The sequence below is a fragment of the Penicillium nucicola genome, assembly GCF_028828085.1.
Source record: "Penicillium nucicola strain IBT 29836 chromosome Unknown utg000002l, whole genome shotgun sequence".
Taxonomy (NCBI): Eukaryota; Fungi; Ascomycota; class Eurotiomycetes; order Eurotiales; family Aspergillaceae; genus Penicillium; species Penicillium nucicola.
Window position 1 is genome coordinate 386,993 of NW_026643126.1, and position 25,704 is coordinate 412,696.

General features: G+C 50.0%; 9 protein-coding genes across 9 annotated transcripts; 3 read left to right on the forward strand and 6 right to left on the reverse strand.

Moving 5' to 3' along the window:
* Window positions 1-169: 169 nt before the first annotated feature.
* Window positions 170-1,280, forward strand: N7511_001902 (uroporphyrinogen-III synthase HEM4; the record flags this gene model as incomplete). The annotated part of the gene is made up of 2 exons (XM_057124327.1): window positions 170-476; window positions 595-1,280. 2 exons carry the CDS (start codon window positions 170-172, stop codon window positions 1,278-1,280), a joined length of 993 nt encoding a protein of 330 aa, XP_056986486.1.
* Window positions 1,281-1,535: 255 nt separating this feature from the next.
* On the reverse strand, window positions 1,536-2,837 carry N7511_001903 (mitogen-activated protein kinase; the record flags this gene model as incomplete). Its single annotated transcript, XM_057124328.1, has 5 exons — window positions 1,536-1,564; window positions 1,612-1,959; window positions 2,014-2,395; window positions 2,457-2,652; window positions 2,698-2,837. The coding sequence occupies 5 exons, from the start codon at window positions 2,835-2,837 to the stop codon at window positions 1,536-1,538; spliced, it is 1,095 nt and encodes a 364-aa protein (XP_056986487.1).
* A 1,527-nt stretch (window positions 2,838-4,364) lies between these two features.
* On the reverse strand, window positions 4,365-7,222 carry N7511_001904 (COPII subunit SEC24; the record flags this gene model as incomplete). Its single annotated transcript, XM_057124329.1, has 3 exons — window positions 4,365-4,940; window positions 4,993-6,639; window positions 6,695-7,222. The coding sequence occupies 3 exons, from the start codon at window positions 7,220-7,222 to the stop codon at window positions 4,365-4,367; spliced, it is 2,751 nt and encodes a 916-aa protein (XP_056986488.1).
* A 1,218-nt stretch (window positions 7,223-8,440) lies between these two features.
* On the forward strand, window positions 8,441-10,803 carry N7511_001905 (kinesin family protein; the record flags this gene model as incomplete). The annotated part of the gene is made up of 3 exons (XM_057124330.1): window positions 8,441-8,717; window positions 8,776-9,185; window positions 9,241-10,803. The coding sequence occupies 3 exons, from the start codon at window positions 8,441-8,443 to the stop codon at window positions 10,801-10,803; spliced, it is 2,250 nt and encodes a 749-aa protein (XP_056986489.1).
* Window positions 10,804-11,120: 317 nt separating this feature from the next.
* N7511_001906 (uncharacterized protein) lies at window positions 11,121-12,966 on the reverse strand (the record flags this gene model as incomplete). Its single annotated transcript, XM_057124331.1, has 10 exons — window positions 11,121-11,204; window positions 11,257-11,372; window positions 11,443-11,470; window positions 11,526-11,723; window positions 11,776-11,990; window positions 12,043-12,186; window positions 12,245-12,576; window positions 12,634-12,706; window positions 12,768-12,781; window positions 12,839-12,966. 10 exons carry the CDS (start codon window positions 12,964-12,966, stop codon window positions 11,121-11,123), a joined length of 1,332 nt encoding a protein of 443 aa, XP_056986490.1.
* Window positions 12,967-13,860: 894 nt separating this feature from the next.
* Window positions 13,861-15,431, reverse strand: N7511_001907 (MCT family MFS transporter; the record flags this gene model as incomplete). Its single annotated transcript, XM_057124332.1, has 4 exons — window positions 13,861-14,293; window positions 14,354-14,937; window positions 14,989-15,095; window positions 15,146-15,431. The coding sequence occupies 4 exons, from the start codon at window positions 15,429-15,431 to the stop codon at window positions 13,861-13,863; spliced, it is 1,410 nt and encodes a 469-aa protein (XP_056986491.1).
* Window positions 15,432-16,238: 807 nt separating this feature from the next.
* N7511_001908 (alpha/beta fold hydrolase) lies at window positions 16,239-16,976 on the forward strand (the record flags this gene model as incomplete). Its single annotated transcript, XM_057124333.1, has 1 exon — window positions 16,239-16,976. One exon carries the CDS (start codon window positions 16,239-16,241, stop codon window positions 16,974-16,976), a length of 738 nt encoding a protein of 245 aa, XP_056986492.1.
* Window positions 16,977-17,234: 258 nt separating this feature from the next.
* Window positions 17,235-23,385, reverse strand: N7511_001909 (uncharacterized protein; the record flags this gene model as incomplete). The annotated part of the gene is made up of 4 exons (XM_057124334.1): window positions 17,235-17,357; window positions 17,418-18,881; window positions 19,018-21,310; window positions 21,365-23,385. 4 exons carry the CDS (start codon window positions 23,383-23,385, stop codon window positions 17,235-17,237), a joined length of 5,901 nt encoding a protein of 1,966 aa, XP_056986493.1.
* Window positions 23,386-24,194: 809 nt separating this feature from the next.
* On the reverse strand, window positions 24,195-25,696 carry N7511_001910 (AIM24 family protein; the record flags this gene model as incomplete). Its single annotated transcript, XM_057124335.1, has 7 exons — window positions 24,195-24,491; window positions 24,545-24,764; window positions 24,815-24,933; window positions 24,982-25,152; window positions 25,215-25,286; window positions 25,348-25,466; window positions 25,534-25,696. The coding sequence occupies 7 exons, from the start codon at window positions 25,694-25,696 to the stop codon at window positions 24,195-24,197; spliced, it is 1,161 nt and encodes a 386-aa protein (XP_056986494.1).
* Window positions 25,697-25,704: the final 8 nt, after the last annotated feature.

The window sequence follows — 25,704 nt, forward strand, 5'->3', positions numbered from 1 at the left end:
GAATCTATCCCATTTAAATGCCTAAACCAATTGAAAAAGAAACCCCCAACAGAATCGAGCATAACAAGCACAAACAAGCCCAATATCAAAAACAGAAAAGAGCCTCAAGTCTCCCCGCAGCCGATAAGATATCCAACTTCCCAATTCCAACTTCACTCCAGCACCCACCATGGCTCCAATCCTCCTCCTCAAGACGAAATCCACTCCTCACGATGGGTATCAAGACCTCTTTTCGCAAAACTACGATCCAACCTTCGTCCCCGTCCTCGAACATCGCTTCCACACCGAGAATTTGAACCAAGTGCGGGACCTGTTCATCTCCGGAGCCTTTGGAAATACCACCTCCGCCTCCCCATCCAATGGCGAGCAAAATGAAACTGGAAATGGAAACCAAGCTCGCAAATACGGCGGTCTAATCTTCACCAGTCAGCGCGCCGTAGAAGGGTTCGCGAAGATGATTGAAGCCGAAAAGGATGGTAAGACTACGATACCGACCTACCCTACCCAATACCCCAAACAATATCCAGCCCAACTATATCTTCATCTATATCTGTCTGTCTATATATATCGATATGAATACTAACAACCCAAAAGCCAACTTCGACATCCCAACCGAATGCAATCCCCAAACCCCAACATCACCCCCATTACTCCTCTACACAGTCGGACCAGCAACAGCCCGCAGCCTAACAACCCTTCGAAACAAACACCTCCCCCACGCAACGATCTACGGCGCAGATGCAGGCACAGGCGAGAATCTCGCACGGATGATTTTGGAGCATTACAACTCTATATATCCTACCTCCACCTCCACTTCCACTTCCAAACCAGCACTACTCTTCCTCGTCGGCGATGTTCGGAGGGATATCATCCCCAAAACACTGATGGATCCCACTCTAGGCAGTAAACTGATCGAAGTGGAAGAATTGGTTGTGTATGAAACAGGTGTCATGGCTTCTTTCGAGGGCGATTTTAGAGGTTGTTTACAGCGGATTCAAGAAGAGGTAGTTTGGGTGGTTGTGTTCTCGCCGACGGGGTGTGAGGCTATGTTGCGAGTTTTGGGGTTAGGGCCTTTTTCTTCTGGATCTGGATCGGGACATGTAGGTGTAGATGTGGGTGTGGGAAGCAAGACTGCACGGCGAGTCTTTATTGCTACGATTGGACCGACGACTAGGGATCATCTGCGATTGGAATTCAGGTTTGAGGCGCACGTCTGTGCTCCCAAGCCTAGCCCGGAAGGTGTTGTGGAGGGGATTGAGAAGTTTATGAGTGGATTGTGAGGGTTGAGATTAAGGGTTGGGTTGTATAGTAGATGCAAAAACAATAGAACATTTAAACTGTGTGAGTAAGATGTCCCTTGGGCTTGGTTTAAGGATGGACATCATACTCTGCACGGGAAGTTATTTCAATGATCATATTTGGAGTGGCCCTGCTACCTCTAACATGATATCAAATCACACGCTATCAAGTTCAAGTGCGTGCAGAAGAAAATGGAAATACACTGACATTCTCGATAGATCGTCGGATATCGGAATTTACCGCATGATTTCTTCGTAGATCAAAACTAAATCGGTCAGTATATGCTGCAGATATAGAAAATGGACGACCCACCCTTCAACTGCTCCTTGCTTAGCGCATCCTTGTTCTTGTCGAAATCAAAGAAACCATCGGGAATAGGTGGCGCAGTTGGCTCATCATCGGGATCGTGGTAAGGCTCGAGGTACGGGTGGCGCAGGGCATCTTCGACGGTAATACGCTTGGCGGGGTTGAACGCGAGGAGCTTTTCGAGCAAGTCCAGAGCGAGGTCGTTGCTCTTGGGGAAGAGGGCGCGGAAGGGGATCTTCTTCTTAAAGGGGAGGGAGCGGATGTATTCACGGGCACGGCGGGATTTGATGCCGTAGTAATCTTCCATCGTGGGTGTGCCGAGGACGTCCAGGATGAGGGTCAATTGGTGGTGATCTGGAAGGGGTGGTTAGTTCCACTTCAGCGCAGCAAAGGGTCAGTCAAGCGTACAATCCTTTCCAGGGAATAGAGGCTTCCCGCTCAGCATCTCGGCCAATATACAGCCGACACTCCACACATCAATGGCCTTGGTGTATTCCTTGAATGTCAACATGATTTCGGGCGCACGGTACCAGCGCGTAGCCACATATTCTGTCATGAATCCGGAGTTGTCATCGGTGGAGGCGGCTGAACGTGCCAGACCAAAGTCGCAGACTTTCAGATCGCAGTTGGCGTTGAGCAGGAGGTTGGAGGGCTTGAGGTCTCGGTGGAGGACGTTGGCGGAGTGCATCGCCTTGAGAGCTCGCAGGGTCTGGTAGATGAAGTATTGGCAGTGGTCGTCGGAAAGATCTTGTGTACGAATAACGCGATGCATATCCGTTTCCATCAACTCCTGCAGTGGATCATTAGTACCCAGTTTCATGCATGCCTCTGATCCTCCTCGCTCAACGTACTTGGATCAGATAAACTTCGTTGAATCCCTCGTAGTTGCGGGGTCGTTGAATATCCAGGATGGAGATGATGTTTTCGTGGTTAAAGTATCGCAGTAGCTTCATCTCACGGAGTGTTCGCAGACAGAACATAGAGTGGTCAAATGGTGTGATCTTCTTGATAGCGACCTTCTGACCCGAGGGCTTGTGAATGGCAGAGCTGCATATGTCAGAGGAGCTCCGGAGAGAGACTCGCACCACTTACCAGACAACTCCGTAGGCGCCTTCGCCAATGACATCTTGAATTTCATATTGATCGGACACATTGAAAGAGATCTTTCGCGATCCTCCCGCGGGAGGGTTCTGCTGACCCATATCGACTGGGTTGTACTGCGACTGAGGCATATCCGTATTAGCTTTGGGGTCTTGAGGACATATCCACGGGAATCGAAGGGAACGCAGAAAATCCATGGGAAACGACCGGGACCGGGGCAAGAGAAACAAGGTGCACGCGGAGCACACGAACAGGGCCGTCGCAAAGAACTTCAAGCACTGATAGACAGTCCCGAGCTTACTTCCCGAGCTCGGTTGCGCAACCGCAGCAGTCACCGAGGGACAGATCTTACATTTGTTTGCGCAGGTGAATTGACGCTCACAGGCTAGGATGATAGTTTCGACAGCTGTAGAGGCAGATACCGGGTAGTGTCCAGGTGCAGACCGACAAGCTCGCAGGTCTACCAACGTGGCAGGGTTAGTGCGATTCAGCCCAAACGCTTCAAAGCGGGGGGTTCATGCAGGAATCCTTACTATGTGGGCAAGGCAGAGAGACAGGAGAGGGAGAGGGAGAGACAGAGAAGAAAGGAAGTGAAGCTGGAGAAACAACTCACGGGAGAGATAGTGGGGCAATAGCTGTGGAGGCTAAGACAATTTGGAATTAACCAGAAGAGTACTAGTAGGGCAGGGGGAAGAGAGAGAGAGAGGGAGTACTAGATAGAGAGATGAAGATGAAGATAGAGAGATGCTTTGTGATGCTCAAGAAAGAATGATCGATCTGGTCTCCCCCTGAACCTTGGATCACCTCCGCCGGGTGTTTGGTACTTGAGGGGTACCTGAGGGGAACCTGACGGGACCGACCATCCAGACCACACCTTGGGGTACCCTGCAGGTAGCCTGCCAGTCATCCCCGCCACAGCGTCAACTCTTCCTGTCGCATTCCATATGGCTCGGTTTCAGGGCGCTACTGCGTGGGAGACGAAACTGGTCACAATCACAACCTTGGTGGGTTTCTGATTGGAGACCCAAGTCGTTTCACTAGTCTCAAGGGGAACCCCACTGATTGGGCCACTGTAGAGCCACTGGGAGACACTAGGATCCTGGTCAAACAGTCTAGGTTACGGATAGGTATAGGGGGGAGGTAGAGAGAGATCTATATTTATATTGATCACTTATAACATGACTTATATCTGAGAGAAATAAAAAAATGCCAGCGACGAGGTTCGAACTCGCGCGGGTTGCCCCACCAGGGTTTTATTCTCGGAGGAATCTTAAATCTGGCACCTTAAACCACTCGGTCACACTGGCCAGAATAGAGACATTTTGTATTTTAGGGTTGATTACCTAAGGGTGCAGAGGCTGGATCTGGTATCATCTCCACTGATCCACTGATCTATGAACCAAATACTACACAATACACACAGGACACGGGGACTGAAATCTCATGAAAACTCATTGATTCTTAGACTCTTAGATAAGACCAGAGCGTGGACAGCAGGAACTCTCCCCCCATCTACTAGATAAATCCAAACAGACCACTCAATTTTCCCCCAAAGGTGATGGTACAGGGATGCAGCGACAGAGCATAGGGCGGACATTACTGCACGACCTGATGTCATCGTCAGTGCTGGCTGAAACCGCCAGAGCAAAAGAAAAGACTCAAACCTTCTCTTGCAAAGTACCCATCCACTGGTCCAGGCTGACGCTCTGGTCGGCACGGTCCTCGACCAGCATGGTCAGGGCCCAGAGGCGCAGGCCCGGCTCGCCGTCTTCCCGCACCACGTAAAGGTGCGGCACAATCATGCTACCGACGCCCTTGGCCCGGTGATCCCGACTCTTCTCCACCACGGCCCGCACGCGCTGGTTGAACTCGTTGTCCAGATCGGGAAGAATCTGCTTGCCCACCATAACCTGCGTCTTATCGGGCACACCGAAGACGTCCTCGATGAGCTGGGGAACGGCATCGCGACCAACCCAGAGGAACTGGGTCTGGCCATCGTCGATGAGATAGAGACCATAGGGGACAATGCGGCCGGAAGACAGATTGACGGCAGGGGGGAGGACGATCTGCCCGGTCTGCTCGTCGGGCACACCGGCGGTGTCAGGCATGTCATGGAGAGAGTACATCCGAGGGTATATGTATTGAATGAGGAGCGGCAAAGGCAACGTCGACAAGAGACAGAGTGCGGCGGAACGCATGTCGGTGGGGATCTGAGCGGACTTGCGAAGACCAAGCTAAAGAAAGTCAGTATATGGATTGAAACGAGAGACTGGACGAGAAACTCACGTTCTTCATCATGGCAAGGAACAGGACAGGCAAGGCTCGCAAGTTGGCAGGGAACTGGAGGCCACCACCGCTGACGCTGCCACCGGCGAGCTCCTTGCGGTAGGTCTGCAAGAGCTCCACCATCTTAGCTTGGAGAGCTTCACGAGCGGGCTCGAGGCCACTGCTCAATGTGCGCTCGACAGCCTTGTGACTGAAGAAGGTAGCGATGGCCTGTTGATCGGCCGAGGCGTAGATGTCCGCTAAAGTGGTGGTAGTGGGCAGGGCAAGGGTCAGAACACGGATACGACGTTCACCGTTGCAGGTCGTGTGGAGCACAGCGGCCTGCATGCAAACGACAGGCTTGGTGACAGTCTCGTCAATGGCCACTTCGACGACGTAGGCCTGGTCACGAGGGAAGGCCGGGAAGGCACAGAGATCTGAGCTGCGGTTAAAGAAGTTACCGTAGAAAGTGCTCATGCGTAGACCGGTAGTGGCACGCACACGGAGAACAGCCTCCAAGCCGATCTCTGAAGACAGGTAATCAGAGAATTCACGGTAGAACTTCATAGCATCCTCTGTCCGTGCACCGCTCCAGCCAGGGTAGAAGTAGGTTTGACCACCGGTGTAGCGAGGCAAGTTGCTTAGAGACGCCACATCCTGGTATTGGGACGAGAAGAGGAACATGTCCACGGAAACTTGTGCCTTGGAACATTCGACTGCAAAGCTCTTGTAGAAGGAGTTTCCTGTCTGAAGCAGACCGGACTCTTTGCTAGTGCCAAGCACCTTCTTATCTTCTCTCATGGTGAGTGCTCCATGGCCAATGTTAGGCAATGACGCACTCAAAACAGTCATCTTTCCTCCAACGGGAGAGATCAACTTGTAACCGGCGCGCAAGGCCGAACCCATGGCGCAGCTGTTGTTCTGGGTGTTCTGGAACATTTCCTGCAGCTTATCAAGGAAAACGTCGATGTTTTCCCGACACTCACTCAGTGTCACCAGGAGATCGCCGGGGATAGGGAGGAAAGGCTCATCCAAGTCACTGACAACCAGCATGCGGGGGTCTGAAGTCTCTGAGTTGTCTCGGGGGATGCTGAAGTAGTGCAAGCTTGAGTCCACTGCAATGAAGCCAAGGCGTGTCCGTCGGTCAGCGTTGGGAATGCGGTCGAGACTCTCCTTAATAGTGCGTGCGGTGGTGGCCAAAAGACCATTTGTCACAGCTGAATAGCTCACATCGATCAGGAAAAGATAGACGAGAGGCTGCGGTGGGCGAACCATATACTCTTGCGGCGCAACGAATTCGACCATGCTGTGGTTGAGGTCGGCGCGCAGCGCACGATCAGCAGGCTTCTGCAGTGTAGAATCCCAATCAAAGGCCTGGGGCACATCGTTTGTCAGGTTACACATGTTACAGCGCCAGCGGTGACCATGGTCGAGGAACGTAACGAAGGGGTTGATGTAAGAACGGCAGCGGCGGCATCGTGAGATCACTTGGTCGGGAATCACAGGAATAGGGTCCTCGGCGTCGTGAAGAGAAGCATAGGGTTGGATGACGAGAGCGAAAGGCAACTTGGATTTCTTCAGGAGTGAATTAGTTGTTGGCACTGCGTTCAGTGTAGAGCGCATATATTTCGTAGGGCAGTTAGCCTCGGGAGACGGGTAAACACTGGTCTGTCAATTGTCAGCATCTCGATCTTTTGCACTGGGCGCAGGACACAGAACATACTCCCGGAGGCAGGATGATTGGTGGGGGAGGGTAGTCCAGTTCAGCAACGTTGAAAGGCTGAGACCGAAGGTCTGTCGGGTAGAGCTGGTTGAGCTGGACTTGAGGGCGCATAGGGGCTTGGGCCACGGGTTGCGGGGGTGGCATGTGGTGCGGTTCGCTCATACCCATCGCGCCAAACTGCTGTGTCATCTGCGAGACATCGGGAACAGCAGGCGCACCATATGCTGGGGCTGCGGCCTGCATCTGACTGGGGTCCGCACCGTAGACGGGTTGCTGGTATCCTGCGGCCTGTGGCTGCTGGGGATAAGCTCCGTAAGCACCCCCAGCCGTCTGCTGTCCACCAAGTGCGGCATTGGCTCCGGAGCCAAAGTCAAAGGCTTCGCCAGCATAGGTTCTCTTCTTCTTTCCACCGGCTGCTGGTTGAGGTGCATCTTGCGCAGGGACGGGGGACTGTGTGGGTTCCGGGGTACCGTAGGCGGGTTGGCCATACCCTTCCTGGGGAGGGTAACCCCCTTGTGGTGCTGCCATCGAGTTCGGGTAGGGTGTGTGAAGGTAGACTGGTAGTTTTGGGAGAAGGAGAGATCGCACCCGGCACGGACTCGGGGGTGTTGATACGAGGTGGTTACAGCTCCTGGACCCCCACAATCAGTTTTTGGTCAACCAAACAGCCCTGGGGAAGTGAAGAGCTTACGCACAGTGAAAGCTACACCAACGAAATCAGGGATCAAAAAAAGACGTGACTAGAGGCTCACTAAAAGAAGCCAAGGGAGTGTGGGAGAGGCGGTGATGGTCTACGGTGGCCTTTAGGTTGTGTTGCTCCAGCCAATCAGAGGCCAGATACCATGTGACGAGGGGTTGGCGACTTGTTTTTTATACTTCGATTGGGTGCCACTGTGCTGGAGACTGAGTAGATGCAATTGAGGATGGTCTTGCAGGTGGAAAGGGGTGGATTGTCAAGAGTTGGTCCAATAGAGAGAGCTTGGTCTCGATATGATCTGTTGGCAGGCTCCTCCTAGAGGCTACCTGGGTGGATTTGAGTTACAAGTAACCATGCATCTATGCATATCTTGCTGCAACTGTCACGGAATGGCTAGTAGGGTTTCTCTTTTGTCTTAGGTCTGATTTTTGAGCCTGACTGGAGCAAATTGGAACCGAAACAGATGTTCCTTACTGATATATATCTCGACTCGGTTCCAACCAGTTACCCCAAAGACTACGCTTCATTTTGATACCAACCTGGCAACCAAAATGTCTCAAAAAGCAACACTTGTGTACTGGTGAACACCAATTAAAATATTTGATTGAGATGTGTGCAAGAACAAGGATACACACACTTCTGTAGTAGATACGGTCTGGTCGCCTGTACTAGAATTGGTTCATAAAGCCCTACGCACCGAACTGGATCGATACTCCGTGGCCAATTGAAGAACCGCAATGCATTGAATTGACTCGGCGGTATTTGTTCCTCAAAGCTGATCTCCAGTCATATATAATCCGAGGTGGTACTCTAGAATGCCCACCAAGGACGACACCAATGGTTGCCCTGCCAACAACACACACCACAAGAGAACTCCTCCACACGTTCCCCAATCTCAAGTTCTGCATTCACCGTCGACAAGTAGGTAGTTTCGTTTCTTTGCTTTGGGGGATTCGATTGTTCTCTTTTTGATTTGTCTTTACCGTCTGTCCTTTCCTGCCTCGCACTGGATTATTATCAACAAAGGATTGAATGACCACCACGCCACAATGAGTGTCCGAGTCGTCGCACGTGTCCGCCCTCTTCTCAAGTCCGAACGGGATCTTGATGTGATCCTGCGTACAGGATCATCTGCCTCGGACAAATCGCGTCTTTCCACCATCGGCGAAAAAAGTGACAAGAGCGACAAGAAATTGGCAGCTTTGAGGGATAGGGACAACGTTGTGCGGATTCCGAACCCCAAGAATGAGGGCGAGGAATACGCATTTCAATTCAATGGGGTGTACGATGCGGAAGTTTCACAGCAGGAGCTGTTCGATGCCGAGGGTGAGTCGCGTGCTGATCCGGGAACCAGCATGGGTAAACATATTGACTCGCGTGATAGTGGCGCCGACAATCAAGCATCTGTTAAATGGCTTCGATGTGACATTATTCGCGTACGGTGTCACCGGCACTGGCAAAACACACACTATGCGCGGCGGCAAAACCCTAGCAGACAGGGGTGTGATCCCTCGACTACTCAGTGGTATTTACAGACGGGCTAAGAAGATTGAAAAAGATAGTGAAGGAGAGACAACGGTGCGGGTAGATCTGAGCTATTATGAGATTTACAACGACAAGGTGTACGACTTGTTCGAACCACCTGAGAAGCGCACATTGGCTGGTCTTCCCCTTCGCGACAATGGAGGAAAGACTGTCGTGTGCGGATTGAGCGAAAAGCCATGTACAACTTTGAAGGAGTTTGAGCAGCTCTATGACCAGGCCAATACCAATCGGTCGACTTCCGCCACCAAGGTAAGATCGCGATACAAAGACAAGCAGTAGAATCTGTTGCTGAACTTATTTGCAGCTCAATGCACACTCCTCACGATCACACGCTGTTCTTGGCGTCAAGGTTACCATTTGCACGCCTGAGCATACGCGCGTGAGCACCGCTTCCGCTATTGATCTTGCAGGCTCCGAAGACAATCGGCGGACGGAGAACGACAAGGAGCGCATGGTGGAATCAGCCAGTATAAACAAAAGTCTTTTCGTCCTGGCGCAGTGTGTCGAGGCCATCAATAAGAAACAGAACCGCATCCCATACCGCGAGTCGAAGATGACCAGAATTTTGTCACTGGGACAAAATAACGGGTTGACTGTTATGATTCTGAACCTCGCTCCAGTTCGATCTTATCACTTGGACACCATCAGCTCTTTGAATGTCGCGAACCGCACCCGGAAAATCGAGGTTCGGGAAGTAGAGAATGACCCTATGTTCAAGGGCCCAGCAAGACCTGCTCTTCGGCCCTCTCTTGCAAGTGCACGCCAACCCTTGCGCCCACTTACGGCCTCTGTCAATGTTAATATGCCAGCCCCTGCTGCTAAGGACCCAGCAGAGAAAGATGACACCAAGCCTGTGAAGGCATTCAGTGTATATTCCGACAAGCCACAAACCAAGCTCATTAGCCAGCTGCGGAAACCGGAAGCACCTAAGCGGACCTCTCTCTCTAACGCCCCTTCAGCTCTTCCATTAAAGCCAACTCGTCAGCCATTAGGTGCACAGGCTTCTGCGCGAACAGCTGATCTCTCAGCTGCTCGAATCGAAGAGATGGTGGAGAAGAAGGTCGAAGAGATTTTGGCGTCACGCGCTGTGAGCGAGCAATCAAAGCAATCACAAGTCCGCGAGCTCAATGAGCAATTGCAACGACGACTAGAACAGCTAGAGCAGCGTATTGAGGGTACCGAGGATGCGCGAGCCGAGGGTCTTTCGTACTTACTCATGGCTAAACAACACCAAGCACGCGGCGAGGACGGCTCGGCACTGAGAATGTACCAGCTGGCAGCTCCTCACTTCCCACACAACGAGAAACTAGCCGGCAAGATTGCCGCTCTGAAGGACCGTGTTCATGCTAAGGCCTGGGAGAAGCAAGCACCTTCCCCACCCAAAGGTAGACTTGGTAGCATGCTTTCTCTTAGAAAGGAGACCACCAAGACCCTCGGGAAACGCCATGCCGACGATGACGATGATTACATGGACCAGACAGGCGCTGCCTTCTCCGACGACGAAGATATCACACGTCCGCGACACAAGAAGCGTGCTCCAGCTAAGGCCCGTCCTAGCGAAAATGAGGAAATCACTTTCCTTGACAACCAAGATCCGTCCGTCTCTCCTCGTACGATGCATCTGCTGTCCATCATCAACTCAAGGGACGTCAGTCAGATCAAGCTGCTCAAGGGAGTAGGAGCTAAGAAAGCAGAGGCACTTGTAGACTGTCTCTGCGAGATGGACCAAACGACAACCGATGAAAACGACAGTGAGACGATCTCAGACCAGCCCCAGTTCCAGGTAAACAGCCTGGCACAGCTGAGCCAGCTGAGGGGTGTCGGAGTCAAGACAGTGGAGAACATGAGACAGGGAGTTTTGGCTTGATTGCTGCATTTTTTGAGCCCTTGGGCATATACTCGAGCATAATGGGGGTCTTTTCATGCATCATCCATTCTTCAGCGACGGTGCTATGGCGTTTTCGTGTTTATACATTTTTTACTTCCAAGTGTACTTTTGATAGCTCTTTTGGCATTGGTGAATTGATGATCTTTTGGAGTACATGATACATTATATTCTTCCGTTCAATGATATAATTCCTGTCCCAGACATTAAGACATTATGACGCTTGATGCTAAACGTTAATTTGGTCGAACATAGTTGACAGATTGCAAACTTTTTTTTGGGGACAGATGTTTAAAGGATTAGGTAGTGTTGGCGCAAGACCAGCTGGCACTGCTTGAGTCTTCGTGAATCGCAACACCCGAAACCCAGAGACCCAATCCACACTAGATGATATTAGTTTTGGATTGAAAGGCTGGAACCATGGAAGAGACTCACAATAGCACAGGCAATAGCTAAAATACCGATGTTGATGATGGTCAGAGAAATCTTCTTCCAGTTCTTGAAGTATTGACCCTTGTTCATGTGCAACCAGAAGATAGCAGGGAGACCGACTGTTCAATCTGGAGTTAGCATTCCTTCCATAGCACAAAACATATATATCAGGGAAGAAGGAGATCATACAGCTAAACCAACTGCCGAACAATGCACTCTGAAAACAGGGTTAGTGAGAATTCCCTTGCACCAAGATAGATCTGGAAACTTACGATCAGACTGAGCAAGTCGTTGAAGACGGGAATGGACTCAGCCACAACCCACGAGATAACCCAGACTCCAAGACAGATACCAACCCAGGAGCCGATTGACAGGAAGCTTCGGCTGTGCATGTTGTCGGATCCACGGAACATGCGGACGTAGATGTACTTGCAGGCGACATGACCCAAGACGACACCGGACAGGATCGTCTATTTATGATGAGTAGGTGTGATTGAAATATAAAGGGAATGATAGACTCACGGTTGGAATTGCCATACCCCAGGCGATCTTTCTCATAAGGGGACTCAGAGATGAAATGGCAGGTGACTTGACATCGGGGCCCACGTAGTGATAGATAATCAGCGCGCTGACCAGGTAGAGGACCGTGTCGACGATCTGAAGCATGGCTAGGGACTTGTTGAAGGTTCTTGGGTCCTCTGTCTCAGACATGAATCCAAAGTATGCAACATGAGCGACTATATCTCAATTTAGCTCGTGCCTTGAATATCTCATCCTTTGGTAACTTACGGTAGGCGAAAATGATGTTGGTCACAGCCAGGAAACCTTCACGGAAGCTGACAGTCGTGGTGACTTCGTTAGGGACCCAGCCCTCACTCTCGACACCCACGGTGATCATGGTAATGATGGTGGCAATGAGCACACTCAGGAATGCTAGAAAGTCGTCAGTCTCAGTCGCAGTGACAGGCAAATAGACGCTATGAATACTCACAAGCAACAGACATCCAGTAGACCTTGTCCATTGTGCGAGGCAGAGCGCCCAAGAAGCAGATAATCAGACCAACGACACCAAAGACCAGTGTACAGGTGCCGTGGTTAGTCAATGCATTCATCAAGATGTTGAACATGAGGATGTTGCTAGCCATGAGGAAAATCAGCAGCAAAAGCTGACCGATACCGAGTAGCTCGCGGCCGAAACGGCCCATCAAGATCTCACCGGCATCTCCCATGCTGTGAATGGCAGGATGACGGAGCTTGAACTGGCCAATGGCATAGCCCGTATACCATGAAAGAGCAGAGATGAACAAAATCATGATAGCAGCTCTGTTTGAAGTTAGTTCACGGGACCATTGAAGGACAATGGAGGATATTGATACATACGGAACCATTCCCAGGGTGGCCACAGCAGACGGAAGAGAGAGAATACCAACTGAGACATTCTCAGCAATCATCACTGCACGTCCATGTTAGATGTCAACGCTGAAAGGTTGATGCATGTCGATTTGGATACTCACACATGCCACAATGCCTAATAAGAAGTATTAGCCATGTCATCTGAGATCCAAGTTCAGAAAGAAGAACCTACCACCACTTCATAGTCCGATACTTGACCTCCGCAGTCTCCTCATTGCCAAAAGGCTCCAGGTCCTTGGCGTCAAAAGGCTTCTCGTCATTTTGAAAAGGTTCATCAATAACCTTGTCTTGAACAGTCATGACGGGCAGATTTTGTCCTACTCGGCGCCTTTCCCGAAAGATCAGGGATAAAAGCAGGCCGAAGGAAAAGCCAAAGCAACAGTGACAGCCTTGATAGCGCAGATGATTCAGAGATCAGATTTTCGTAACTGCAAATTTACCCCAAAGCCAAGAAAAAATCTGAAGCCCGGGGAACTGAGTGGAGCCGTTGAGATTTTCCCGTGTCTAATGTCGGCCGAAACCGGTAATTGACTTGCACCTCGTTTGATATTCGGATTGAAGCTATTGTGAATTGTTGCAGACCAAGGGATGTACAATAAATGACCGTGTATTTATGCCTGACAAGGAGGTGGGTGAAAAAAAAGTAGCGGGAACGATGAAGATTCCGTTTTCGGCATGCCGAAGTTTCCCGCCAGTTTCCCGATTTGGGTCTTCTTGATGAAAACAAACAAATTTGGATATGAATCATATTGAGGCTGTTGACACTGTGGACAGGGAAATAGTGTTATAGTTGAAAGCACAGATCAAGCCGTGACCAGTCCATGTTGATTGTTGGTAGAATTGACACCTGAAATATCGGGCCACCATTATTTTATAGATCTCAACTTGGAAATTACAATGGTGTTTACCGGACTCAATCGCAATGGACGCCCAGTTTGGAAATTGAATATGATAAATTGAATATGACTCAATTCCAAGAAGCAGAAGATATTCACTGGTGATCTAAAATGTGCCCTATACTCTTCCTACTTCCTGGTCGCCTTGGTGCTGCCACCTTCCAACTCTAAGCAAAGCTTTCTTTTGCATCTCCGGAGAGCATGGAGAGGAGATATGTAAGTATTAAATTATCCACTAATTAGCTTTGCTATGATATAATGTACTCTAATGTCATCCAAGGGAGTTCGCTTCCCCATCTCACACTTTGTTCAGCTTGAACCCACCACCAACGACAACTCTCGCCAACACAAATAGTATGGACCCAGCAATCATCACAACACCACAGAAGATTTGCAGTTTTGTATAAGAGCCATGAAGCACATCCGGAACAAGAGCACCGCCAATAGGAGTACCAGTCAAAGCCGCGAAGGAGATGATAGCAAAGAAAGTACCGTTCCGCACGCCGACCTGGCGGAGGTCCGAAATCTGCGCGATGCACGCGGGGGCAAGAGAGACAAAAGCACCGGAGCCGAAACCATACAAAGCACTGAAAATAATGGCAGGAACATTTCCTCGCGATGGAAGCCAGAGAGCGAGAACGAGAATTGCAGAGAAGAAGGTTGTGACGACCATCATGTTATAACGGCCGACTTTATCGGCGAAGTAGCCCGGGAGGGTACGACCGACGATACTAATTGATTTGGTTAGATCGAGAAATCACAATCGGTAAAGTAGAGAAACTGGCACTTACCTCGCGGCGTTCAGGATGGGAATTAAGTATCCCGCCAGACCAGGGGACATGCCATATCTCTCTGCCTGAGTAATCACAAAAGTAAAAGGCAAGAACATTCCCCAGAAGAAACAGAAAGCGCCCGCAAGCGTCAGCGAGAACTTTAACTCTGCCAATGGCCGCACGAAACTGAGGATGTCGAAAGGCTTGGGACGGTGCGGCAGTCTGGACTTGAGGGTCACATTGGCAATTACCAACATGAACAGAATGAGGAATGCGCAGATACGCATAGCCCAAGGGAATCCGACTTCAGGAATCAGACGGGTTACCATGATGGGGAAAATGACACCCCCCAGACTCGATCCGGAGGCTGTCACTCCCAAAGCGAAGGCGCGGCGTTTGGCGAACCATGTGCTGACAGCGTTGACGGAGGCGTTGAAGATTGCACTGGCGCCGATTGGACTGCAGATTCCTTGAGCTAAAATGAATTGGTAGTATTCTGTTGAGAGGGAGGCCATCATCAGACCGAAAACATGGAGTAATGTGCCTGCCAGGAGGATCCAACGAGGACCATAGCTGTCAAACAGTGTCCCAAAGATTGGGCCCTATGAGATTGTTAGCTGTTGAGGTGGGTTGGCAATGGATATTATACGTACACAGACGAACATCATAAATGTCTCGAGAGATGTGATCCAAGTCACTGTGCTAGTGGAGAACTCGCTCAATTGGTGACTTTCGTAGTATGTCTGGAAGACTCCGATACCTGATGAGAGATTAGCGTGACTTCAAGTTGTATAAGCAAGTGCCACGTACAATTGATCCAGCCAAAGCTAACGAACAGTCCGGAAAATGCTCCCAGAACAACAAGCCATGCCTCTGCACCTCCATCCGGCGGTGGGCCAATTGCTGGTGTTGCGGGTGCTGGACCAGCAGCGATGGACTTTTCAGACGGTTGTGTGTCGATTGTCTGCTCTGTATTTTCTGGTCCTTGGATTCCCTTTTCGGGGTCCTCATTTCCTTGGACACTCATGTCGGGGGTTGAATTGACGGATGGGGGTGTATCAGTAGTGGCACTATCAACCGAGCGCGCGTTGGCCATTATTCTTAGGAGCGCTTCCGTGAGATTTATATGATTGTGCCTGAAACGGGTTGCGCGAGTATACAAGAGAGATCGAGAGCTGTTTGATCAGTCGCATTAGAATGCTGAGCTATTCAAGGAAACTGATAGATGCAAGAAGTATAAAATGCAGACACGGCGTGTGACCAAGCAATAGCCTCAATCGAAATGCAATGCGACTCACTTGAAACTGGCAAACGGGGAAATTTCAGTCTGGGCGCATAGATCCCGAGATTCGAGGGTTTGATAGCGAAGCAAGCCCTAACCCTTCACGTATCCAGAAAGTGGAGATGAAACCCAGGGAAAAAAGCAAGAAAGACCCAATATAAGTAATCTCGGCCATCGCGTCTCCCTAAGTCCGAGCTGTGCTTAATGCCAGGCTTGTATTTGGAGCTAAGCCATAATCCGCCAGCGCCTTCACAGTTATTGGCCCACGGTGTGCGGGTCTGAACCCTGGTCCGAGGAGAGTCCGAGGATGTTTCTGGTTGAGTCCGCAAGGCCGAGCTGACGTTCCTGTTTTTTTCTCGATATCATGACAAAGAGATAAATTTCAGGTAAGAGAGAGCATATGGTATGTGTTAGTGGGGGGCGCTCATAGTATTCGTTCTCAGAGGGGGCTTAGGGGGTCACGGGACGAGTTTCAGCGAGGACAAGTCCGAGTGAAAAGCTTCGATAGGAACTGAATGGTGTGAACAACCCCGTGATGAAGTCTGATCCTAATGTATTGAAGTTGTCCCTCTTCTCCCTTACACCCAAAGCGACCAGAACAACAAGATAGCCTCATAGAAGATGGAAAAGGAGACGATCCTTCTCATCCATGGCGCCTTCACGACGTCCAACGATTGGCAGCAGATAGCTTCAGATCTGGACCAATCCTTCCACGTCCTAACCCCAGACCTACCTGGCCATGGGGACGCCAAAGCAACAAGATTCACCATGGAAACTGCCGCTGATTCAGTTCAGACATTGATCCAAAAGTCCGCAACAGGCGGCAAGGCCCATATCGTCGGCCATAGTCTGGGGGCTCAAGTCGCGATCCGACTAGCGGAAAAGTACCCCGACGTTATCAAAACCCTGATAGTATCAGGATTTGAAATCTACCCTTCATTGCCATCGACCCCCTGGCTAGCTAGAGCCTTGTGGACCATGAATCGCGTGGAAAGCCTCATTCCTCGCCCGGCAATCAGGTGGTTGATGGACGGCACACCAATCGGCCGATCTTATCCGACCATGAAGACATGCAGAGAAGTCGCAGAGGCGATGAATTCGGCCACGTTCCCCGCGCCCTGGCCTGCACCGACACTCGTCGTCGCTGCTGGTCGGGGAGGAGTGATTCCCTCGTATGATCACCCGGAAGATGCGCGGAAATTGGCGTCCATTGGCCGTGAGATGAATGATAAAACGCTTGCTGTTGTGCATCCTCAGATGAGACATCCTTGGCATCAGCAAGATCCGGATCTGTTTGTTTCGATGATTCAGGCTTGGATTGGAGGGTTTGAAGTGCCCGCAGGATTTGAGAACTTATAGATGTGCATTGATAAAGACACGACGAGCAAGTTTAAGTCTAATCCTTTATGCGTTGTTTGGTTCCACTTTCTCCATTTCACGACTCCCTTTTGACCGTAATCAAGAGCCTCGATTGGAAATATAGACTTTTGGTATAGAGCTGGAACAGCAGCGGAAGACAACACGACAGAGAACCATTATTCCAAATTGATCATTTCTACGGCTGAGCCAATGAAATAGAAAACCAACTGTCCAGAGTGAAATCGTGACTTCACACCCTTACTCCATCTGTTCTGCACGAGATACGCCCGCTACAGCCTGGTGACGCTCTCCTCCAATGCCCGCTCCGCACTCAGGACATTTAGCAAGCTCCATCGGCATCCCGCATTCTCCAATGGCAAACTGTTGAAATTAGTCTCATGCTCCACAAAGAAAGAGTCTCAAAGCCAAGAGAGCACTCACTGGATGCCCATTGATACAATTGTACCAGTGCCCAGAGTTAGTAGCTATTCCGCCTGGCCCACCAACCATGGCTATCTTGATAGACGCAAGCTCCTCTGGAGTCACATTCTCATAGCGAGGACCCTCAAATAAGCGAGTCATCTCTTTGGTCTTCTCCTGAAGCTCCTCGCAATTCCCTAGTTCCTGACATCGATGTAGGGCATCTTCTAGCAAGACCCGCGTGATATTGATGCGATCTGCAGCCGTTTCCAAGCCGGTGCCTTTCAATTCTCCCTTACCAGAAATATCTTTGGTGGTCTCTAAAGAGCCACGGTCAGACCATCCCTTCAATTGGACCACCATGGCAAACACGAGCGTTGCATTGACAACAATACGGGAGAGGCTCGCATCCCGAGCCTGATTGATCAGACTTTGACAGTCTCTGAGGAAGCGATCAGTATCTTGACTGAGGTCGTGAGGCAGAAGCCCAATTTTCTGCACGAGCCGCATTAGAGGCATCTTATTTGGCTCCTGTTTTGACATTTGACTGAAACCAAATTTATGCTGAAGAATAACACCCCGGGCCTTGATATTGATCAATCGTGCCCCGAGAGAGATCCGGTTGTCAGGTTCGGGGGTGGCTATCTTCAGTTTCATCATCTGACTCGACAGTGGTATGATGCTATCAGTCTGAGGCTTCTGAGATAGAGCCATGGCGTCCGTAAGTCGCTTTATTGGCTGATGTTCTGCACCCATTCTTTGGCTTAGGGCTGTTGCATCTTTCGAAAGTTGGACACCCTTCGTATAAATAGAGTTGGGCTGTAAGCGGCGCCCTGGAATTGTCGCTTCTTGTTCTTTCAGTAGAGACAAGGAAAGTTGATTTTCAATATCGTTGAGACGAGATTGAAGGGTTCTAAGATCAAGTTGTCCCTTGGTAAGGAAACGTTTCGATGTTTCGTCCATAACCGCACGATTGATGACTCGATTGTACCGTTTTGTCACAAATTGACGAATAGGAACTCTGCAGTCAGGGCACGAGGGCATGGTGCTCGCAAGTGAAGTAGACACATCCCGAAGGCCGTTAAACTTGCCAGCTTTGTCTCTGGTATACACACCATCTAGACCAGCCACGCCATCAACAGACTCACTAGTGAAGAAGTGGCCACACCCAAGCCGTACAATTGGAGTCTCGTTAAGGTTGATCTCGGAGTAGAGTTTTGACTCGAAGAAGTCCACACGAGCATCTCCCTTGTTGCCACATTCTTGACAGAGATCAATTGGACAATCTTCTCCGCAAAGGCTTGGACACTGATGTCCACAGCCGAGAATATTATCACATCGTTCATCGCAAGGAAGTCGATCGCAGAGCGCTGCGCAAGGCATAGAGCAGGAGCCTTGGTGAGGGCAGGACCAGGTGCATTTTTCGATACATGGTGCGCATGCAATTGCACACAAGGACTTACATGCAGAGTGCGAACATCGAACCTGGATATTATTAGTATACCAACATGTACAAGGAGAAGACAGAAGACATGTTGGGAGGTTAAGGCCAAGGATATGTCAGGTGAGGAAGTAAAGATGAAGTGAGGGTAACCGAGAACAAGAGAAATGTACAACTCACCTCGCATTTTGCCTCACAGCTGTCGCAGCTTTTACCATCATGGCACACCTTGAGGCACTTGTGATTGCATGTCCCATATGGTCGGTCACATTTCCTCTTGCAGACAGGATGATCGAACAGTTTCTCCTCGCCATCGCTCTTTTGAAGACATCTCCCACATGAGCTCTCACATTTATGTCCACAGCCGAGCATTTGAGTGCATGGCGTTGGACAGCGGAAGATTTCAGATGTGACGTCTGCAAAACACCCGATTTGAAGGGTGTGGCCACACCTCGGAACGGTTTTCTCAACCTTCACGTCGCACTTGATGGCTGCTAGATTGTCCATCTGATGACAAGACACCTTTTCTTTGACATGACCGCAGGGAAGCGTCACATCGGAAATTTTGACCAAACAAAGACCGCACTTCTCACCACAGAACTTGGGACAGACATGATCACAGCTCTTTCGAATCCGAGGGCAAGGCTTGCAACAAGAGAAAGCGTCATGCAGAACCGATGCATGACATTTGGCTTGGCATTGGTGTCCGCATGGCTCAAGTCGACGAGTACACGGGAGATCACAGCCGCCTTCAGGGCTCTTCTTCTCGAAATCATGAGGCTCAGAGCAGAGAATAGGTACCGCTGTGTGACGGGGACAACAGAGGGCTAGCTCTGTACCCACCGCGTTTCTGTTGGCAAGTTGAGCATGAACATCAGCCCACATCGGAACATTGAGATACGTCTCCGAGTTTCCAATCAGGTACATCCCATGTTGCGCTCGACTGAGAAGGACATTGACTCTGTTCTCCGTGCGGAGGAAGCCAACTTTGCGGTTTGAGTTGCTGCGAACTAGGGAGACGATGATGACTTTCGCCTCTTCGCCTTGGAAGTTGTCCACGGTTGCCAGGCGGAGTGTCTGGAGCAGTGCTTTTTTCTCAATTGGCTTCTGAGAATTGGATGTCAAAGACTCATCGGGACTCTCCTCAAAGCCATCAGCTACCAAGGTCTCCAAGTCCCGCTCGCTAAGGCAAACTTCGAAAAACTTGCTGAGAGATGCCCTGAGGTTTCGGAGTTGACCGGTATAGGGGGTTAGAAGAGCAATATCTTCAGGTTTATACTCGCCCTGCCGAACAAGATGACGCACAAGAGAAGTGGCCATGTCGACCTCCCACTGATTGCTGTGTGATTTCACCCTACTGCCATCATCTCTTCCATCTTCATTGTGTCGATGATCTAGCCAAAACAGGTTGTTTTGCATTCCGACCACATCAGGCAGTTTTAGGACACTTTCATGGTCCTCGAGCTTTGGATAGACCCTTCCAATAAGCCGCGAGATCTCAGGTCTCATTCTTCGTTGAACATTGAGTTGCGCAACAGAAATGGCACGAAGACCCGGCTCTCCGACAGCTCTTCTCTCAAACTGGCTTCGGTCCAGTTGCCAGGCCATGCCAGATGCTGTCTCAAGGCTAAGCGAGTGATTTTGAATTTGAGGCCGTAGTTGACGATGATCACCTATTTGGATGAAGTGTTCAACACCTGGCATGAGGGCTGAGATGACATGAGCTTCCATAACCTCAGCAGCCTCCTCGCATATGACGACCTTTGCGCCGACACGACGTAATGTCTCGACATGCCTTGCAAGACCAGTGGTCGTGATACCTATCACATCAGCTTGAGCCAAGGTTCTGCGGTTGATATCTTCATAAACGGCACCTATGTCTTTCCGAAGGCCTTCAGCGCTATCGACCGCTTCAAAGAGTGAGGCAATCTCTTCCTCATACCACTGCTTAAACCAGCTCTTCGCTAGAGCTCGACGCTGTGATATCTCGAGGTGGAAGATATTTCGCTTCGCAATGCGTGTCAGTTCGCTCAATTGGACATTTTCAGCCTCTTTCTCCTTCCTCGGTTTCCAGAAATCTCTCGATGTTGTCTCTAGCCAATCAAATAGAGGGTCGCTCTCCTTGCTGACCTTTGTGTATCCTTCCGCATCACATCCTTCCAACTGTCTGTGAATTTCAGGCCAATTGCGACTGAGGAACAACTGAATTCGGTCCCAAATAAGACCCTTTCGGGCCTGGTGAAGAGGCTTCAAGGAACGAGTGGCTAATTTCATATACTCTTCGATCTTGCCGTACGATGCACCAAGAGTTCGAGATTCCACGCCCGTCTTGCCGATGTCCTTGCTTACCACACGAAGATTCTTTCCTTCGAGCTCGGGGGCCTGGCTGCGTCCGCCAGCACGTATGATCTTTTCGATGCCGCTAGCGAGAAGAGACTTCAAGAATTGATCCAGAGCATGGTTTGTATAGCATCTTTGACTTTGTCAGTGACATGAACTCTGAAAATAGGGGCCACTGAGTACTCACATTACAAGTATCGGGCCTAGCTTTGCTTTCTTCTTGATAGCCAACAGAACCTGAACAAGTCTGACACCCAAGTACGATTTCCCGGTCCCTGGGGGGCCTTGAATAAGAGAATATTCTCGTGTCAGAGCAGAAATCAGTCCCTGGCACTGGCCGCGGTCGAGGCCGGTCAGAGTCTCCATCTCCAAGATATCAATAGACTCTGGGGCATTGGGATTCAAGGTGAGATTGTGAGCACCATGCTTTGTAATTGATGAAAGCGGAAAGACGAATCCTGGGTGCCGGGCATATGCAGGCGGTGGCATGTTGGAGCTGTCATACTCATGGTAGCGAGCAGGTAAGATCCATTGTTGAAATGCCAGTTCTCGTTCTTGCTGAGTTCGCTGTAGGTTCTTGAGAATGGGGACAAATGTGGCAGGGATCAGGCCATGGAAGTCAACTAGAACACCAGAAACCTCTTCGCAATATAGCTGGAGCAGCAATCTCAGCTCTTTTGGTAAGCTTGCTGCAAGTTTGACCGTAATGCTAGGTTGATGCTTGTCGGAGATAAGACTGCTCTTGCTTTTGTTTGCTTGATCCTTGGATGCTATTTTGGCGGTCACTTCAAGGAAGAGAACATGCTTTTGTCTACCGTCAAAAGCCAAGAAACACACCAGAGAACCCTCTTCAAATCGATTGGAATCTTGCCACCATTTGCATTTCTCGGCAGTTGATTTCTTGCGGATCTGCGGCGGGGTTGAGAAGCAAAGTGTTGCTTCAAGCTCATGTTTCTCGTTGATAAAAACATGTCCAATCCGTGACTCCGTATAGAGATGTGTCTGGCTCGATTTGTCGGATAGGTAAGGGCGTGTGAAGTCATCTTGCTGTATCAAATCTCGAAGTACATCTTTGACAGACCCAAAAATATCATGGCGTAACAGTCGAAATGTAGAGTCAATGTATCTGAGCAATGGATCTTGCAAGAATTGAGACCGAGAGAAGTTAGTGGATGGTAGATATTCCGCGTTGTCGCTAACGATCTCTCCGTAGGTCGGAATCAGTCTGATCATCGAGATGTCGGCGAGATCATTGTCGTGTCTACCTCCAGGAAGCTCCATATCCAGGGGGAAAGATGATTCGACTACCCTAGTACCTTGCGGGCTCTCAGTTTGCAGGACTGGAACAAGGCTGTCGTTTGCAGCTGTGACCAAGTTTCGCATGATCTCCAACCTGCTAGAAAAAGCATCCAGATCAGCGACGGAACATGCTTTGAGATGTGTGCCGACCAGCTCATCCAATAAGTCAAGAAGTAAAGGAAGGCCATCATTCAATCGCGCTTGGCGAATTCGATATAGAAGCTGATAAAGAGCATTGACCAACAGCTTCATGATATTTGTCTTGAAAGATGTCTCGTCCTTGCTTTGCTGCTCAAATTTTTGTCCCAGGGTCTGACAAACGCATTTGAGAAAGTCAATGGCTCGATCTCCATTCGGGCCACTGAAGGATGAGTACATGGTCCCGACAAACGAATCAACACTAAGACAGTTCAGGAGGGACAGATGAGTGATGACTTGGAGAAACGGCTCGACATAGAGAGGAATAGCGCCAGACGCATTCAGGTTCATGTTTTGAGTACTTGCCAGTATGAACTTCTGACCTTGAAGATTGTCATCTACCAGGTCCTTTGCGAGACGCTGATGATTCTCGCTGTTCTCACTGTCAAGAATATCAAGAGCGCCTTTCCATAATTGGAGAATATGTTCAGCAAACAGCCATGACCCAGAAGTTCCATTTCTGAGGATTCGCCTCCAGTCAAGGTATCGCTGAGCATCCTGGCTGTCCATGGGATTGTCTTTTCTTGTTCTTGGATGGAGTTGAGAACCATCGGAAGAGTTAAGGTTGTGGGAGAATTTGCAAGCTGAGCCATAACGACAAGTTCCACGTTGGAAGTGCATACATATCTTGTCCGACTGTGGGTGTCTTCCGAAGCTGATGCTGTTACTTGTTCTTCGAGACTGCCAGTTTCGGTTCCCACGACCAGACATTGCGAAGTATCCAGATATGTAGATGATATCAAGATGAGAGGTAGATGAAAAATATAATGTATAGACAATGAGAGGTTTGCTGGTCGTATATCTGATGAGAGAAGAGTTGGGTAAGATGTCCATTTATAGTAGAGTGTTCATGTTTGCTAAGCACAAGGAGGCAACAGCTTCATACAAGGGATTGCCATATGCAAGCATCATGGTGGTGCAAAGCCACAATGAGCGAAGTGAACTTGCAGCCAGTGAATCCAGGTTACCTGGAGGGATGAAGCCCATCATCCATAGAAGGCAAAATAGATAAGCAGAAATGAGTCCAAAGAATCGACTCTGACCTATGAACACCCCGCCAAAAGTACCTCCTGCGCCAAAGTCAGCCTTGTCGAGGCTAACTCATCGTGAGACCATTCGTGCATTGTGAGGCGCGTAAGAGATAAAGAACCATCAGTTCGCATTACCCCTGATACCAAATCGGGTTGAGCTTAACAGAAGACCCTTTTTAATTATTCTTGAGATAGAAGGCACGAGAGACAAGCGGTACCAAGTCCAGAGAATAGACAGTGGCCGATGGATGCCAGCCAAAAGTACTGTACGGGGGGCGCAGGGAGATATCGCTGCGCCGTAGACTACTGTCGCGATAATAAAGAATGATGCCTAGAAGCAAAGAAATTGAGATTGATCAAATCAAGTGGCACCAAGAGAAAAGAAATGCCCATACTGTACAGGATGCAACGTAATACCTATCCTCAATGGAGACCGCCCTAGCCCTACAGAACCCAATGCGAAGAACTCCTCTAGACTATGGTCTATATCTAGGCACGACCAGCTTCCTCGGTGTCCGCTTTGCCATCTTTGCGGGCCTTGGCAACGCTCTCGCTGGTTCCCCGGATTTCCTGCTCCAGTTGATCGAACGAGCGCTCAAGATCCGAGGCATTGCCGGTGGACTGGGAGTTGGTCTTTTCGGTCTCGTTGGCCTGGTAAGGGGCGGAGGTCAGACCCCGAGGGGTGCCGGCGATCTCGTTGACTTCCTGTCCTGACAAGACGTCATTGAGACGAGGACCGCGAGATTGGATAAGGATGGTTGTTGGTCCATCGAACTGCATAAAGAGCTAAATTGAGAAAGTGAGTTGATGAACCTCGATAAAAGCAGGGTTTTACATACTCTGTCTCCCCAGATGGTCATGCGAGACCAGGTACGCAGCTTGTGGAACCATGCCATAGAGGTCTTGTATGCCTTCGAATCGGACATATCACGCACGAACTTGGCTTTTTGGAAGAGGCTAGGCAGAGCCTTCAGTCCGGGGACTTGGAAGCTAAGGGTTGTGGATTTGAAGCGATAGGGACGGGGCGGGTTAGAGGACATGGTGTAGGCGACGACATTGCTAGGAAAGATTAGCGATGTGCAACGCATACATTTAGAATCGAAACATACCTGGGATGCGCAATGTACTGCTCGCCCTCCTTCAACTCAACCGAATAGAGCTGTCCGTTACCAACCAGGGCTATTAAACCTCGACCGGTGACTTCGGAGCTACCCCAATGTGACAAGCTCTGCGTCAATTAGCCTCGTGTTTCGCGGGCAAGCCATGTTCCACTAACCATGTTGGCATTGATAGTCGGCTTGATAGACAGAGACCGGCCGGTCCATGCAAGCAAAGCCCGTCTTTGGGCAACCATCCAGTCCACGGATCCATTGACATTCACAACGGCGAAGGAGGTGTTGGGTGACCGAACGGAGACGAGGGCAGTGACTGGAGTTGCGGAGGAGACCTATGTCTATATGTGAGTCGCTGGCTCATTGACTTCCGCGTGCTTTAAAAGGCTCAATATACCTTTTGGTAAAGGAAGGGCACTCCAACGATAGCCCTACGGAAAGGTTCTAGAACGCTCAATGTCGAAATCACCTGAAAATGTCGCATTAGCACATGCTGTTCCCTAGGACATCACACTGGAATCATGGCTCACATTGTCCGCCTTTCCACTCAAGCCAACCAGTGTTCCTCGTCGTGTGTACAAGTTTTGCGACGCCGAAAGCGAAACCGAAAGGAGCGAATATGGAGCACCAACAACATCGAATCGCGCATCTATTTCTCATGGCTGTTAGCTTATGCCTCCATGTTCATCATTTGACGACGAGAGAAGCTCAATTACCTCGTGATTCAACAGAGCTGGGCGTGTTAGCGAGGGGCAGGTGGTCGTTCACCGAAGGCACCCCGGAAGGCGCAGCGCGAATCTGAACATAGCGCGTTTGCCTACGAGGAATGACTCGTGTCCAGGACAAAGGCCGAACGCCCTGCTGTAGAGAAGGACGCATGTTGTGTA